Source organism: Podarcis raffonei, chromosome 14, assembly GCF_027172205.1.
Source record: "Podarcis raffonei isolate rPodRaf1 chromosome 14, rPodRaf1.pri, whole genome shotgun sequence".
Lineage (NCBI taxonomy): Eukaryota > Metazoa > Chordata > Lepidosauria > Squamata > Lacertidae > Podarcis > Podarcis raffonei.
Window position 1 is genome coordinate 5,490,124 of NC_070615.1, and position 16,570 is coordinate 5,506,693.

General features: G+C 43.4%; 1 protein-coding gene across 1 annotated transcript in view; it reads left to right on the forward strand.

Annotated features, from left to right (window-relative positions):
* The window catches only part of MYO1E (myosin IE), a 102,123-nt gene that overhangs the window by 68,021 nt on the left and 17,532 nt on the right, over window positions 1–16,570 (forward strand). Inside the window, exons 13-19 of the mRNA XM_053364261.1 lie at window positions 701–787; window positions 1,604–1,771; window positions 2,285–2,370; window positions 4,124–4,205; window positions 5,180–5,286; window positions 11,051–11,149; window positions 14,088–14,232. Of these exons, the coding sequence (XP_053220236.1) occupies window positions 701–787; window positions 1,604–1,771; window positions 2,285–2,370; window positions 4,124–4,205; window positions 5,180–5,286; window positions 11,051–11,149; window positions 14,088–14,232 (774 nt within the window). The remainder of the gene's footprint in view (window positions 1–700; window positions 788–1,603; window positions 1,772–2,284; window positions 2,371–4,123; window positions 4,206–5,179; window positions 5,287–11,050; window positions 11,150–14,087; window positions 14,233–16,570) is intronic.

The following is a 16,570-nucleotide window of genomic DNA, read 5'->3' on the forward strand; positions in this document are numbered from 1 at the left end:
CCTTCCCCCTAACAAAACTCCCAGCTTTGCCCCCCCCCCGTACCAGTAGAAAGGTAGCTATTTAAATGTTTTGTTTGCAAATAGAACTGGTTTTACTCATAATTTTTATAATTACATAATTTTTATAATTACATAAAATGATAGGAACATAATGACATATTGTTGAAGCAGAAAAACATAGAATCACCTTTCTGGTGCAACCCCCTGCGATGTAGGAAACTCAGCTAAAGCATCCATGACCGATAGCCATCCAACCTCTGCTTAGAAACCTCTAAGGATGGAGAGTCCAGCACCTCCAGAGGGAGGTCCATCTTCCATCAAAACTATCAAACTGAAGTCTCTGAAATTCCTTGAATAAGTCAAGGTGCCAGACTTTACCCAGCGGAGATCAAGCTTGTAAAGCTTTGTATAATCAGCAAATGTCCAATTCTGATGTCCAACTCTGAACTTCAGTTTGATAGTTTTGATGTTTTGCATTATTCCATAAAGTTTTCTATACTGTAATTGTTTCTGGCCATCGTGTTGCTTTCAATATTGCTAATGTCAAAAGCTGGCTGGACATTCATTGCTTTAGATGCTACTTCCTATTGGATCTGTTTCACAGACATTTTGATACTGCAGAGTTTTGTGTCCAAAATGTCCAAAATATGCACCTGAATCTCTGTATGTCTGTTTCTAAGCTCTTATTTCTGTACTACAGGAGGAATATGTGCAAGAAGGAATACGCTGGACACCCATAGATTACTTCAACAATAAAATTGTGTGTGACCTCATAGAAAATAAAGTGGTATGTGTCCTGAGGGCCTCCCAGGTCTCATGCAGAGAGAAGGGACACCTGTCTCTGTCGGGGATTGAACCTGGGACGTTATGCATGCAAAGTGGGTGCTCCCTCAGTCTACCTTGGCCTGTCTCTGCACATTCAACAGCTTCTGGTTGGATAGCTCCCAGTGGGCCACAATGATAGTCCTAGGACACATGGAGAAAACTGGGAAAAAATCCATGCTAATTCCACTTTTGAGAACTAAACACGAATGGATGCCAGGAGGAGCAACCACACCTCCTGCAGAAACCAGCCAACCCCACAAACTTCACTGGTAGCTGATTGGCTTAGTCTCTGACCAGTTGGAAACAATCCTTTTCTTTAAAATTCTACAAAGAAAAATTGAAAGTGAGGTCCTAATTTATGGCACCTCAGGGTATCTGAACAAGCATCACCTTGTCTTAATTGTACCCAAATCTCCTTCTGTTTTGTGCAGGATTCACAGGGGGACATTCTGGTAAACATGACTGGATCAAAGAAGGGTCAATAAGTGTGAATAAACAGAAGTTTTCTGAAGTGCAGTAGCAGTGTGTGTGCTCATCACTGCCCTGAGCCTTTGATCTATAGGTGTTTGGGGAGGGTACTAAAAGCTGAGGTGACATTTATTTATTGTATATATAGATACCCTTTCTGTCAAAAAGCACCAAGTGACCTTATTTGTTTAAAAATGACTAAAATCCAGTTAAGCACCTTGAGTGCCTGGCCTAGGGATAGGGGCAAGAAGCCTCGAAGGTTTTACTGGAGAGAGGTTTGTACACCACCTGTTTCTTCTTGGTACACCAGAATCCTCCGGGCATCATGAGCATCCTGGATGATGTATGTGCCACGATGCACGCTGTGGGTGAAGGGGCCGACCAGACCCTGCTGCAAAAGCTCCAGATGCAGATTGGGACTCACGAGCACTTCAACAGCTGGAACCAGGGATTCATCATACACCATTATGCTGGAAAGGTGACTCTCAAAATGCTGATTCAATTTCTGACTGACCTGAGACTTGATTTGGCTAGCATATACCATGCAAGGTTGTGGGGAGCAGCCAGGGTGGGGGACCCCTTGGCATGGTGCTGTCATATCCTCAGTGTCAGTAAACAGGCTTCCCCTGGCCCATTTTAAAAGACTTGTTTACATTTTTATTGCCAGGTAACATTTGTTTTAACCCTGCATGGGGAAAGGTTCCTGGGTAAGAATGTGTAGGGTTTGGAGCAGGGAAACAGAACAGGAAAATATCCAGCCTCTCCCTGGATCTTCTGTGCTCTCAATCTCTCCCTTTCCAAAGCAAGCAGCATCAGCTGATTTTAAGAGAGAGCATGCATTTAGCCCCCTAATTTCTCCAGATTGTGCCTTAACAGATTGCATCATTTTCCAAAAGTGCATTGGGAATTACAAGAACTATTTTCTGTAAGTGAAGTGCACTTAACTGCCATATCCCTTGCAAATGGAATAAAAGCTCACTCCTTTCCCCAGGTGTCCTACGACATGGATGGCTTCTGTGAGAGGAACCGGGATGTTCTTTTCATGGACCTGATTGAACTCATGCAAAGCAGTGAACAGTACGTGAGACATGTTTCCTCCCATTTAGGGTGGTCATTGCACATGTGTCCCGGATGTAACAGTTCGTATTTCACCCTTCTCCCCCAATCTCTCCCCATCTGTGCTTTTGGGTACAGTTTCCGCTTGCCTGCTCTAAATTTAATAACATAGAGTAATCCAGGTAACGGCTCAGATACCAGCCTTCACCAACTTGGTGCCCTCCAGGTGCTTTGGGCTGTACTGCCCAAGAGCCTCAGCATCATGACCATGCTTGCTGGTGCTGATGAAAGTTGTAGCAGAACACAGATGGAGGGCCCCAGGTTAGCGAAGGCTGAGATAACCTTACACTGCACTCTTCTGGCTAGACAGGAGGAGAATTAATTGCTTCCATATAACAGCCCAGGAATTCCAAAATAGGGAAAGTGACCACTTGGAACTAACTTTTGATGGTATAAGCAGTGTGTCAGGGAAGAGTTAGAGTTAGAAGATTTCAGTTTCCCAGAGGGAGAAAGCTTTCCCCAAGGGGGGAAGGAGAGCAGTGAAGCTAACAGAAGAGAGCAACAAGAACAACAGGGAGGGACCGGCTGTTCCCAGGAAAGGCAAGGGTTCAGTTCTAGCTCAGATTGGGAGGAGGGGAGATACAGGCCAGCTCTAGCCAGGAGGTTAGAAAAAAGAGCGGGCAAGCGAAGGGAAGGGCGCCTTCGCCATTTTGAGGGTGGCTGGTCACGGAGAAGCAGAGCTCAGAAGGTATCTGAAAGAAGTGACTCTGAGGAATAATAGTTAAGAACCGTTTATAAGAATGTTTTGTTAATACGCAATAAAAAGTTTTATAAAAGAACAAGAAGCATTTGTGTGGTGATCTGAAGAGGACAACGACCAGGCCTGACACAGTGCTTAATTTCTAACATTTAATAAAGATCTGGGCTATTTCTTAAATATGAAAAATGCTGCTTGGAATAATGTCATCTTGAATCAGGATTCAGAAATAGGCAATTTCTCTTCAACGAAAGAAGGTTCAATCTGGAACTTGAGGAACATCTGCAGCATCCCTTGGTTCCTGTCAGGAGATTACTCTGTTGGACATTAAAGCCATAATCAGAGGACTGCTTTTGTTTTAATAGCACCTAATATAATATTATTAAGAGGAGTGAGACCTTGTCACCATAAATCCCCTGTGTTAGAGATCTCCAGTGGTTTCCCCTTTGCTATTGGACCAGGTTCATGGTGTTACTATTAGTATATAAAGCTCTTCAACTTGGGATCAGTTTACCCTGCGAGATCACCTTATCCCACATGCCCCCTTCTGACCACGTTGATCTGCAGAACTGGCACTGTTGCAGGTGCCACATGGTATTTGTCCTGAGTTTGTAAGAAATTGGTCTTCTAGTATGGCAGCACCCACACTTAGGAACTCCCTCCCTGTGGAGCTGTGCTCCTTTCAGTGCCTACTAAAAACATTTTTGTTTAGACTAGTCTACCCAGACACGTAAAATGCTGGTGTATGTTTTAATCTGTTTTTATTTTATTTGTTTTGAATAGTTTTTAAACCGTTTTTTCCTGATAATTTTATTGTTTTATTCTTTTTGCAAACCACTTTGAAGTTTGCTTATTTTTATAATCAAGTGGTGTATAATTTTTATGAAACAAACAGGTCAGGATGGCCCAACTGACTGATGGAGGAAATGATCATATATCCACCTGCTTTTCCATCAGCCTCTTGGTCTTTTGTATTATCACTATGTGCTGACCTGTGTCTTATTTTTCCTCTCCTAGGCCTTTTATAAAGGCTCTGTTTCCTGAGAATCTCCAAGCTGACAAGAAAGGCCGACCCACGACAGCTGGTAGCAAAATCAAGGTGCGCTCCAGTTTTCTGAGAGTCCTGTCCTACAATTGCACACTTGGAAGTGTTATGTGGAAGTTGTTGATAGGTACTGGAAAGTTTCAGGGCATGGGTTCCATAGACACAGATTTGCCTGTGCTCATTTATATGTGCAGATACACATTTGAAAGTCAAATAAGGCAAGTGAACTAATTTCCCATCCAAATAATAAATTTGTCTGTTAATTTGTCCCCCCAAAATGTTCCTCTCCAGTTCATTTTCTTCCACATAGATCCTTCTCCAAATCAATTCATTTTCCCTTCAGTTGTCTCCTTTCATCAACACCCCTCCCAATCATCTCTAGATAAAGTCATCTGGAATTAATTCATTTCCCCCAATTAACATCCTGCCAAGTAACCCAGAATCCCCCACCCTCATTCAATTCCCCCGTAGTTCATTATTTCCTCCAAAGCACTTGGGCACCTAGGAAAAGATTTTGAGCCCACTCCTATCAACACTCCTGACACTTGCATTGGATGGTAGGGGAAACCAGTCAGCATTGCCACCCATCTTCATCTGTGTGGGAGGAAGGCTCTTACTGTGGCTTCCCCCTCAAACACCCTCTCCCTGTTGGTCCCTGACCCTCAGCCGTGCCAGGCAAACTGTATACCAGTGTGAAGGGATTCTTGGAACCTGTTGATCTTGGCGGGAAGATTGCCCATGCAGCAATAGTTCTTCTGAAGGGCGGTTTCAGGAGAGACTGCTGTTACAAATCAGACATCCTTCTTTTCTCAGAGAGCAAGGTCAGTAACATTATCGCTTACAGTGCATTAGTTTCTGGCTTCAGTAAATTCTCTTGGGATCCTGTTTCTGATATAGTGAAATTACCATCTAATTAAAAAATAAAAAGGAGCAAAATTATTATTGGTAGCAGTTCTAAGCAGCAGCTAGTATCTAAATATGCTATTATTATTATTATTATTATTATTATTATTATTATTTATTTGCAGAAACAAGCCAATGACCTTGTTGGCACCCTGATGAAATGCACGCCCCACTACATCCGTTGCATCAAGCCGAATGAAACAAAAAAGCCTCGAGACTGGGAGGAAAGCAGGTATAGAGGAGACAGTTCCCACTGCTAATGCATATTAGATTGTTCTCTGCATTATGCCCAAGATGGCGAAAGAGTCACTTCCGTGGCATATAGCATACTTGATGTGTGGCTTCATGAGCAAGAGTAGAATCATCTACAGATGTAGGTTGCCTGTTAATTGAGACCACAGCAGAGACCACCCATGGAGAAACAGCAGGCAGGCAAGACAAATGCAAATACGTTTTGTTCTGGCTTTATAGGCCTTCCCCCATGACTTGTTCCCTTTACACCTCACCTACCTCCTCAGCTATCCCCCACTGCTCTGCCCACCGCTCTCCCCAAAGCTTGCCCCAAGCCCCTTCACTCACAGCTCAGCCTAGCCTCTTTTAAAGGGGGAAGGGGGTTCTTCAGACAAGTGCCTCCTCCTCATCCTCCTCCTCCTCGGTTAAGCAGCTCATCTGGGCTGCCGGCCACTTGCACTCCTTGCTCTCTGTCCTACCTGCCATTCTGTCATCTACATTTTTATGTATATAGGAAGAAATTATAAATACAGCGGTACCTCAGTTCTTGAATGTCTCCATTGACTAACGTTTCAGAACCTGAATGCCGAAAACCTGGGAGTAAATGCTTCCATTTTTGAAAGTGCCTCTGAGGTCAAACGGCTTCCGCTTCTTGTTTTTCAATTTTCTTGACTGAATTTGCAGACAGCCCTTTGCACCTCCATTTTCAAATGTTTCGGAACTCGAATGGTCTTCCAGAATGGATTACGTTCGAGAATCGTGGTACCACTGTACATTATTTTGAATGCACTTTTGCAACCAAGTGTTAATGGTGGCTAGGGTGGGCAGGAGTTACATAAATGTTCTGGTCAGTCTAAAGGAGGACTGTGTATTTCCTTGTAGGCAATACTGTCATAGGCCTCTGAATACCAGTTGCTGGAAACTGCAGGAAGGGAGAGTGCTCTTGTGCTCAACTCCTGCTCACGGGTTTCCCCCAAGCATCTGGCTGGCCACTGTAAGGTACAGATGCTGGATGGGCCATTGGCAGGATCCAGCTGGGCTCTTCTTAGGGCCTTAGCCTTCTGAGTTGAGCCAGAAGCAACAGTGGATGGGATCAAAGGGGAAAGTGGGTGGAGCATTAGATGTGACTCTTACCTTTGTAGACTACACTCCAACCATACAGTAGTCAGGAGGAGTGGGTGGGTGGGTGGGTGTAGATAGGTACATAAACATGTGCATGCGCACACACAAACAAACAGGGTATTCTATCCTCCTTCCATCAAGTCAAGCAAGCACTGAGGATTGTCACAGATTCCAGGCAAGCACAAAAGTACTTGAGGCGTTTCTGGAGCAGGGCTGATGTGAGAAGTAGCCTGGGGAAGGGGCAGGACCTAGGGCCACTTAAAGAAGCACATTTGATCCACAAACATGTATCTTTAAATGGCATGCAAAGCAAAACTCAGAACACTTTTTCAGCAAGCTTGTCAAATCCTTATTTTTTCCAATTAATATTTAAGAAATTGGTTATCCTCAAACCTAATATATTTTTCCTAATTTTATTCCCATACTGTATTTTGCTATTTTTCCAGACTGCAGTGTTACCAACTTGGAGAATTCTTTTCCAAGCTGAACTTTTAAAAAAGCTGTCTAAGTACAAGATGCGTTGCCAGTTAGGGTGTGTAGCTTTTTTTTCTAAAATCAAGACATTCCTTTTGCATTTTTCACTGCACAAAACCAGTGAAGAATGTAGTTGGGGTGATGTAGAAAGTGATTAAATCTCTAAAACCAATTCTAAATCTCCATGTTGCAACTAGCACAGCCCTCTAGTTTTTTCAAATTTTGAAAAATGCCTTCCATTACAGTTGTTCTGCCCCCATCCCATCATACAAGTTTGCTGTTCCTCCACCAGTTGGGAGTGGGGAGGGGAGAGGGGAGGAAAATAAATTGTTCACTTTACTGTTATGTTCGGAGAACTGGAGTCCAGAATCTTGTTCCCCTTCCAAAGCCTTCTGGTGGAGTAGCCATAAAAAGAGCTGATCAGCCAAAGTATATTTTCCTGTTTATAGATTCCCGCCTGCTGACATATGGAATAATGCAATGGGGGGGGGGGGGCAAAGTTAGTCCTTGTTTCTTACTGCTTCACCAATGCCAATCAGTCTCAAGCTACAAAGAACATTTAAGACTGTTAAAAAAAGGTTTTGGGAAAAGGCAGTTCTGAAGAATTGTCTCTCTCAGAGCCAAAGCCTTTCAGGTCAGTGTCTGGGTATCAAGCTAATGAGAAGCATTATTGTAATTCTGGGGGAAACTGTTATTTTTAAAGCACACACACCATTTTCATATTTTTACGAGGTAGACTAGCAAAATTATAGGTCTGGCTTGGTTCAGAACTAAAGAACTTAATTATTCTTATGAAAGCCTGAAACAAAAGTTTGCTTACTGCTGACCTGGGATGGAAAGTTCTTTATTTTTTGTTAATATTCAAATGTTCGTATTCTTGAAATGTGGAATTTGTTAACTTAAAATCAAGGAAATAATGCTGCCACACAAATTTGTTCTCCTATAAATGATGTTCCTGAAGCTACTTACGTTAGAAGATATTGCTTTCCAAAAGTGGATTCAATATGACTCAGAGGGCTGTAGCCAGTGCTATTCCCTGTGGAAGGATGTACAGATCCAGAATTGGCCTCCACAGTCACTTATGGACACACGGTTAAGACAATATTCATGGAAGACAATCTTACTCGGCCACGAGTGATCGCCAAAGAAGACGACGACGATGCATTGATTTCTATGGGTCTTCTCTGAGTAGGACTAGTGTTGAATGCAACTCTGAAGGAAGGACCCTAGTCCAATGACCAAGCTGCTTTGCATGGTCCAATTCTCCAGTGGGATCCCCAAGTGGTGCCAGGAGAGATCCCTGTCTGCAACCGTGGAGGACTGCTGCCAGTCAGTGTAGACAATACTGAGCTACATGGACCAATGATCTGACTAACTCTGCGAAAACTGACATGGATATAATTCCAACTGGCCGATTTGTGCCTTTCTTGCACATGCAAACATTGCAACATGTTATGTCACAAGAGTTTCCTTCAGCATAATCCTCCACTGTTGTAATCCAAAGTGTTGTTCGGGGGTATGTGTCCCCTGCATCTTTTTCCCAGCACAAACACAGCAACATAGCCAGAGTTTATCTTGACAGCTGTGTATACTAACTCAGGCCAACATTAGTTGGATTCCCCCTGACTTAAATCATACCCACAGACACACATGGGGGGGGTCCTCTTGCTATTTACACATTTTACTGAGTTTCTTCAGATTACTACATAATGAAAGAGGCAATGCTTTAACCCTCCTCCATTTCCCATATCCATGCATGTTACATTCTCCTGGCTGCCAGGGCTGTTGGAAGTTGATGTCTGGCAATGTCTGGAGGTCACCATGTTTATCTTTTATCATCTTTATTTTGGAGGACCAGATAACTGGGGTCAAGACTGAACAGGGAGTTTGCAGTGCATGTTAGGAACATCCAGAGACAAGAGCTATCTGGTGGCACTTGTTTTCAGTCTCTAAGAAAGATAAGAAGGTCCCAATATCTGTTTTGAACATTACAAACGAGTGCAGCAAGCTATCCACATGAGAAAAACCACCCCTAACCTGGGTAACGGCAGCCTTTCCTGTTACCCAGGCTAGGTCTGCTTTGCTGTCACTTGAAACTGCTGCTTCTTGGACTTCCAGGTTAGCGCCATCGACTAATGGCGGATTCCCTCCGAGCTCCGGAGGGAATCGGCTCCGCAGGATTTGGGTCTTGCCGCTGCGGCGACGCGGGGACCCTCAGAAATCACAGGCGCTGAAGCCTGTGAACCTGGTGACTCGACGGGCACCATTTGCGCCCCCCCGACCCACGAAGGAGCCTTTTTAAAGGCTTCGGAACGGGGGACGGGGCGAGCGGCGTGGTGCTGAGAGTCGACTGCTCCTCCTGCGGAGTGAAGCCGCATGCCATGGTCGGAGAGCGCTGACTTCTTCTTGTGAACAATTGGACTTTAAAAGCAACAACCCGTGAGTAGTACGGAAATTGGATTTGCAAAGAAAAAATTTTTTTGAATTAGGCACGATCGGGGAAGGCGCAAACAGGAAGTCCGTCTCCCGGTCTTGTAAATAATTTAAAGCAAGGACTAGTTAACTAAGGTCGAGAGAACTTCTTCTTCTTTATTGGGTAAAAGACATTAATTTCACGATTTGGCAGTATAAGTAATTTTACTGGAGGATAAGAGCTAATTTTGAGAGCTGAAGTGCCACCCCCCCCGGACCCGGGAGTGATCCGCGAGAGAGCCTGTTGAGGAGATATAGAAGAGTTTGACAGCTGTCAAATTAGCTGTCAAGAAGGAAAAAGAGAACTTTGTTTCTGCTGTCTCTGCTGGATATATTTGTTACAATTTGGTTATATTTTGTTGAAAATAAGGAAGAACTGATACAAACTAACTTGATTTTTGGATTTGAACCGGAAGGAAGATTAAGTAACCAAAATCCCTCTAGAGGGGGTTTTGGGACATTACAAGAATGGCTGAAGGAGGAAAAATTCAAGCTAAATTGGACAGAGTTTTTCTTCTCTTGGGAAAGTTACAAGGCCAAATTGATGTTTTGGCTACCAATGTTGCAACTCTGGACTTAACAGTAAACAAATTCATTGAATTTGATAAGGATTTGACTCAGGAAGTTCATGCAGCTGGACAAGAAGAGAAACTTGAGAGATTTGAGAGTGTGGAGAAAGAGATATATGTTGTTTCTGAGGAAAAGGAAGGAGGAGATGTAATGTTGCAGATGACAAAGGAGAGCCAGAGGCCTGACATGATGGTTACAAAGGAAAATAAGTACTGGATGATGAAAATTTGGTCTGAATTGGAGATTGAAGAATGGAGAGATCTCCTTATGTGGAGATCTGAAGACCTATGGATTACAAATTTGATTAAGGTGGAAGTTGGAGCTTTCGGGACATTTGGACTTAAAAGGAGTAAGAAACAAGATTCGGGCTCCACTTTTAAGTATGGAGGTCTGGCTGGAAGAAACATGGACCCTATTGGGACAGAGCTTCTCCGAGATCTGGTGTTTAATACTAAGGACTACCAAAAAAACCGGCAGAGAGGAATTGAGAGAGAATTAAGAGCCTCGGACGTGAGGTCTCCAGGCTGATAGTAGACTAAGACTGATGGACATTTGTTGGGGATCGAAACCGGGAAAGGGTGGGGTGGGGTTTGGGAATCCAAAGGGTGTACAATTATAATTGTTTTTTTATTTTGTTTTGTTATTAGTATGAAAATTGGGGAATTCGTGGAAGGGAATTTGGGTCAACTTTAGAAAAAGGTTTTAAGAATGAGCACTGATGTACAAATATTGATGTTTATAAGTTAAATTTGGTTTTTCTAAAATGAATTAAATATAAAAAGGTCAAAAATTGGGGATAAGAACTTGTTGAATTAACAATTTGAATTGGAATATAAGAAGGGGAGGTGTGGGGAAGTCAGGGAAATATGTTATTGAAAATACGGATTGTAAACTTTATGTGTTTTTAACTTCTTTGTTTTTTCTTTTTTGATTTTTTAATGTATTAAGGTGGAAAATCTCAATAAATATCTTTTAAAAAAAAGAAACTGCTGCTTCTTTCCCTTCAATCCGTGACTGTAAGGACCGTGAGTTGTTCTCCATGTAGAGCTTCTGTAGAGACACTTGAAAGCTGATTCCCACCTACCTCGTCAACTAATCATGCTTGTTTTCTGACCCTTTCCCTGCAGGGTAAAGCACCAAGTAGAATATCTTGGGCTCAAAGAAAACATCCGAGTGCGGCGAGCGGGTTATGCCTATAGGCGAGTGTTCCAGAAATTCTTACAGAGGTACGGTATTCCTCTATGTTGCTTTCTTCTCTTCAGGGAGCTTTTGAAATGGGAGGGAAGATCACATTCCACAAAAAAAACATTCCCAAGTTTTCCTCTCCATTACTGCATAGAGTAGATAGGGGCCTAAAGAAGCCCAGGTGTGTTAAATTTGGGCTCTTGTTTCCTTGTCAACAAATCAAAAAATAATGTTTCTGAAAGCAGACCTAAGATTTGAGGAGCAGCTGAAATGCTCTTGCACCACATCCCCCATCTTACCCCTGCCCTTGTGTGTCAAGGCTGCCTGCCTTTTAAAAAGTATTATTATTACTAACATGGCACAAATACTTAAAAATGCACCACCTTATAAATAGAGAGTTGCAAAAGCTGCCCTGGCAACTGCTTTGTTGGTGACGCTTCCCAGTCGATGTCTTCCTTCTGTGTTTGTCCTCTCCCCCCCAGCACCTCATTCAAACTGACCATGCTTGAAACTTGCTACTGTATTTTGTGTTGTGGTGGAATAAGGAAGCCTTCCCCAACCTGGTGCCCACTAGATAGGACTCATGGGAGTTGTAGTCCAAAACGTCTGGAGGAGCCCAGGTTGGGTAAGGCTGGAATAAGGTATGTCATTTTTCAAATGAGCCGTACTGCTTTAGGGAACAGCAGCTTTGTCTTCTTCACCTTTAGTCTCCGTACTGTTTTCGCTGTGATGGAGTAACAAAAATGACAGCTGATGCCTGATGAAAGGAATCTTAGTTGATTAATCATATAAGTTTACATTAGTTAATCAGTTGATTGTTCAGGGACCTCCTGCATTGCGTTTTTGAGTTGTATGTCACTTTGCAGTGTGTTATATGAAAGTGTGGTTTATACATATTTAAATCAATATATGTAAATGTGTAATTTAAATTCACACTTTAGGGAAATTGTTCTAAAGAAAATAAAGCATACTTTCTTTTGATTTTAGATTATACAAACATACATCCTAGATCATACACAGAGCATTCTCCTTCTCTCACTCACTCACACACACCCCTTCACCTTCTAAGATGTCCTTCTGCCATCTGTAGTTTTTATCACTATAAAGAAATAAATTATAACCAGGAGACCCTTTTAGTTTATCAAAATGTTTTAAAGTTGTCCAGGCATTGCAGCCCTAGCTGCTAAAACTCCTCCTGGGCTCTTCTTCCTTCCTTCCTCCCTTGCTCTGCTTTCTCGTAACAATGGCTTGCTTTTGCTTCTGTTTTGATTTTGTGTGTGCTGCAAATTCTTTCAAGCTGGAAATGCCCCACATTTCTGCTATGTCTAAGGGAGGATGGAAGCTGATGCGGTTTAATAAAGAAGCGCCAGGGAGGGAGAGAGGAAGTGGGAAAAGGATCCCACACCAGAACTGCAAGATTGGCTCCCCTGAGGCAGCAGGCAATGCTCTTTGTGCTCTGCCAGAGAGACAACTGAATGACAACATCTTGCTGTCTAAACTGTTTGGTCAGCCCTTGTTTTGTTTTGATGAGTCCATGACCCTCCTGTCTTTGCTCACATATTAATTATGATTTCCAAGGTTGTTTTCCTGTTGTAACTGAGCCTTGTGGTGGTGTAGCGGAGGGGTCGGGGGAACACAAATCTTAGTCCAGCAGTGAAGCTCCCTGGTGACCTTGAGCTTCTCTCTCCAATCTCTCTCTTTGCCTGACATGCACCACAAGGCTTAGGATACAATAAGGGAATCCCCAGGTAAACAGCCTTGATCATACTGGAGGAATGGTAAGGGTACAAGACAGTAAATATGTTAGACTACACAGCTGTGATTATCCAAACTCTATGTTGACTTTTATGTATTATCTTTCTTCAGCTAGATATGATGCCTTGGGAAGAAATTTTAAAAGCTAGAAAATGTAAGAAAATACCTTATACCAAGTCAGCCCAATGTTGTCTCTGATCAATTACAGTTCTCCATGGTTTTGGGGCCTGTTCCAACTCTTGACTCCAGTGGGGTAGTTCTGAGTTAGAGGCCAGATTTTAATTTCTCGTGCTTCAATTGCTTCATTATCCCAGAATCCTTGGTGTAGAACATTTCTGTAGCACCTGGGAGGGAGAGGCTGACCGCCATCTTGGAATTTCCAAGTTCTGTACTTCTTTGCTTTTTGTTTTTCCTTCCCTGACCCCCCCCGACAACCCCCTCCCCCCTTTGTGTAACATCTTGCCTGATGAACAGTTCTGGAGAACTTGAAAACTTACCTCACTTTTATGACATTTTGGTCAGTCTCGAGTGTGGATTTTGGAATAACAATAATACTCTTCTATTCCTTGAACTGCATTAATCCATTCTTGAACAAACTGAAGTGTGGGTGGCTTTGGATGGTGCTTATATGAGAGCAGGAATTTCAATTGGTGTATCCCAACAACTGATTTTTAATTTGTCCTGGGATTGCCCATAGATGAAATCTATCACTGAGTGGAATGGCAGAATCTCATCATCATCAGATGATGATGATGATTAAAATTTAAACACCACCCTTTATCTGAAGATCGCAGGACAGTTTACAATATAAAAACAAAAAATACAAAACATAGTAACAAACAAAAACAATAACTGCCCCTAACAGTTTAAAAGCCCATAGATGGTTTAATAAGCCAAAGGCCTGGGAGAAGCGGGATGTTTTTCCTGGCACCTAAAGATATGTAACAAAGGCGCCAGGCAAGCCGTTCTGGGGAGCACATTCCACAAGCAGGGAGCCACCACAGAAAAGACCCATCCTCGTGTTGCCGCACTGCCCCCCAGGCGGAGGAGGCACATGAAGAAGGATCTCAGGTGATGATTTCAGGGTCTGGGTCAGTTCGTATAGGAAGAGGTGGACCTTGAGGTATTTTATTAGTGTTTGTCTTTTATTTTTAACCATGGGGCAACCAAGCCAGATAGGGTGTTAATGATGATTATGATGATGGTGATTATGCTTTTCTGCAGGTACGCCATCCTGACCAAAGCAACCTGGCCTTCCTGGAAAGGGGACGAAAAACAGGGGGTTCTCCACCTCCTCCATTCTGTCAATGTGGATCCTGACCAATATCAGCTTGGGAGAACAAAAATCTTCATCAAGGCACCAGAGTCTGTGAGTAGAAGGGCAAAGTCTTGACTCCAAAGAGTGAGACAACCTGCTAGAACTGTAGAATTGGGGAGGGGGAAAGGGGAGGTCACTTGTCAGTTCTGCAATGCGTTGTGTAGACCAAATGGATAGAATTTGCACTTGTTCCTGGACTGCAAGTCTTTATCAAGCCATCCTCTTCTCCTTTGTTTTCCATTTTGTGACACCTCAGTGCTGGGGGAGGTTACCTGCTCTCCAGAAGAGGATTCACCAGAAGAAAGGAAAGCAGGTGGTGTTTCTCTCTACCGTGGCACTGGACTAGGCTGAGAGGTTTAAACCTCTTCTCCCAGGCTAGTGTCACAATGAGGAGAGAAATGTCTCACTCTTCTGATGATCTGCACAGGTCGGCTAAAAAATGGTGGGCAGGGGATCAGCATGTCTGCTTGTGTGTGGTATGTGTGTGCTTTGGTGGGTGGGTGGGAGTAGGTGTACAGTGCATCACCTGGTAACACAGGCAGCCTTTCCTAGATGTTGTTGGGACTCCAACTCCCATCAGCCCCTGCCAGCATAGCCAGTGTCAAGGATGAAGGGAGTTGCAGTTCTATTATATCTGGAGGACCCTTGCAGTATCCTCTGCCCTGCCCTAAAGAATCCTAAGAATTGTAGTTCAGTGATGGGGACGATTCACCCCAACCCTATAGAGCTAGATTTGATAGAGTTCCCTGGCAATAGGTGATGACTGTTAATTAAACCAGTTTAAATTGGTGGTGTAGACATCCATTGAAATATCTGATTCAGGTCGAGTGTAGATGTCTCATGAGCCATGTTCTTGCAACGTAACTGGGGTGAGTAAACTGTCCCTGTGGGGCTCCCTCCACACACTTAGGAAGCCTGGAAGGAATGTACAGTTTCCAATCAGAAGTGGAGAGCCCACCGCTGAGACAGTTGGGTGCAGGTAGACACCATGCAGTCATTCACCTGAATGCGCATAGGCTGGTGGTGCATCCCACTGCTGCTGTGACCTTGCTTCCTCTTGGGTGTGTGTTGAGAGGACTGGACTTCTGCTCCCCTGTGAACTGCAGCTACCTGCCTCAGCCTTCTTCTTGAGTGAGAGAGTGCATATTTTCTGGAGATGGTTCCCAGTTTGCCACCAGGGTTTAAAGGCAACTGGGTTAAGTATGGATCAGACCTAGGCCTTCTGTAGTACTAATTGCATCTCTCTCTTGGGTGCACCAAGATAAAGTGTTTTTAAGAAGGAACAGTGAAGGAAATAGAAGATCATTCTTTATAAAACTTCTCTTATATGTTTGCGTTGGAAATCTCTTGCAAGTCATTAAGATGTTTTTTTAAAAAGAGGGATGCTGGTTTTTCTTTCTGGGCACAGGAAGTGTGTCTGATGCAAACTTTAATTACATCTGATGGGTTGCTCTGCTTTGATAGATGTGCTGCAATTAGTACAACTTTCTGGGAGTCAGCCATGCAAGTGAAGTTGCTATGAGCAGCTTGTTCTGCCAGCTCCCTTTTCCATTTTTTAAAAAAAAATAAGGCAGAGAGGCATGCTAATTATTTGAGGAGAGAAAGGTTGGCCACAGCATGCTGAAAACTGTAAGCTCTTTACATATGTGTGAGGACACATGTAGAAACTCGAGAACAGACTTTGCTAAGACCACAGCAGATGAGAGTTGTAGTCCAAAATATCTGAAGGGCTTCAGGCTGGTGAAGGCTGCTGTTTTTGGAGGCAGAAGGATCAGACCCAGAGGGGGCAAATGACGCCAGCTGTTCCACAACTCCTGTTCACTTCCATGGAGCTTGTGGAGGAAAACATCCCAGTGGATTATGCCACATGCTAATTAGTGGGCAGGCAATGGGCACCATCCCACTTCAGACACCAGAAGAACTTGGTGGAGTTGTGGCACCATCCTTTGCTTTGTCAGCTGTGTTGTCATGTAAGCAGAAAGAATGGATAGTCACAGACTCGGGGATGTGAATCCTGGAAGATCTGCTTCCTTACCTTGCAGGCCTTTCCCCACCTGCCTTGGGAGGGTCGGGCCTGACTGACTCCAGCTACAAAAGCTGAGGCTGCTGAACAGAGGGTTTTTGTTGGGGTGGTTGCTGTTGTTGGCTTTTTGTATATTTATTATAAATCTCCTTGTGATTTATGTGGAAATGGTTCAGTTTGGTTGTACATTTTTAAATGTTTTATTTATTTTACCTTTTTTACCTTGTAGTTACGTATTTTTCCATGTTGTTAAGTAAGCCACCTTGAGAATGGCTTGAACTATGGAAAGGCAGCATACAAATAAAATTATCTATGCATGTGGATGCTGGGGTTGTCCCTTCCTGCTCTACTGAGCTACTGCAGTCC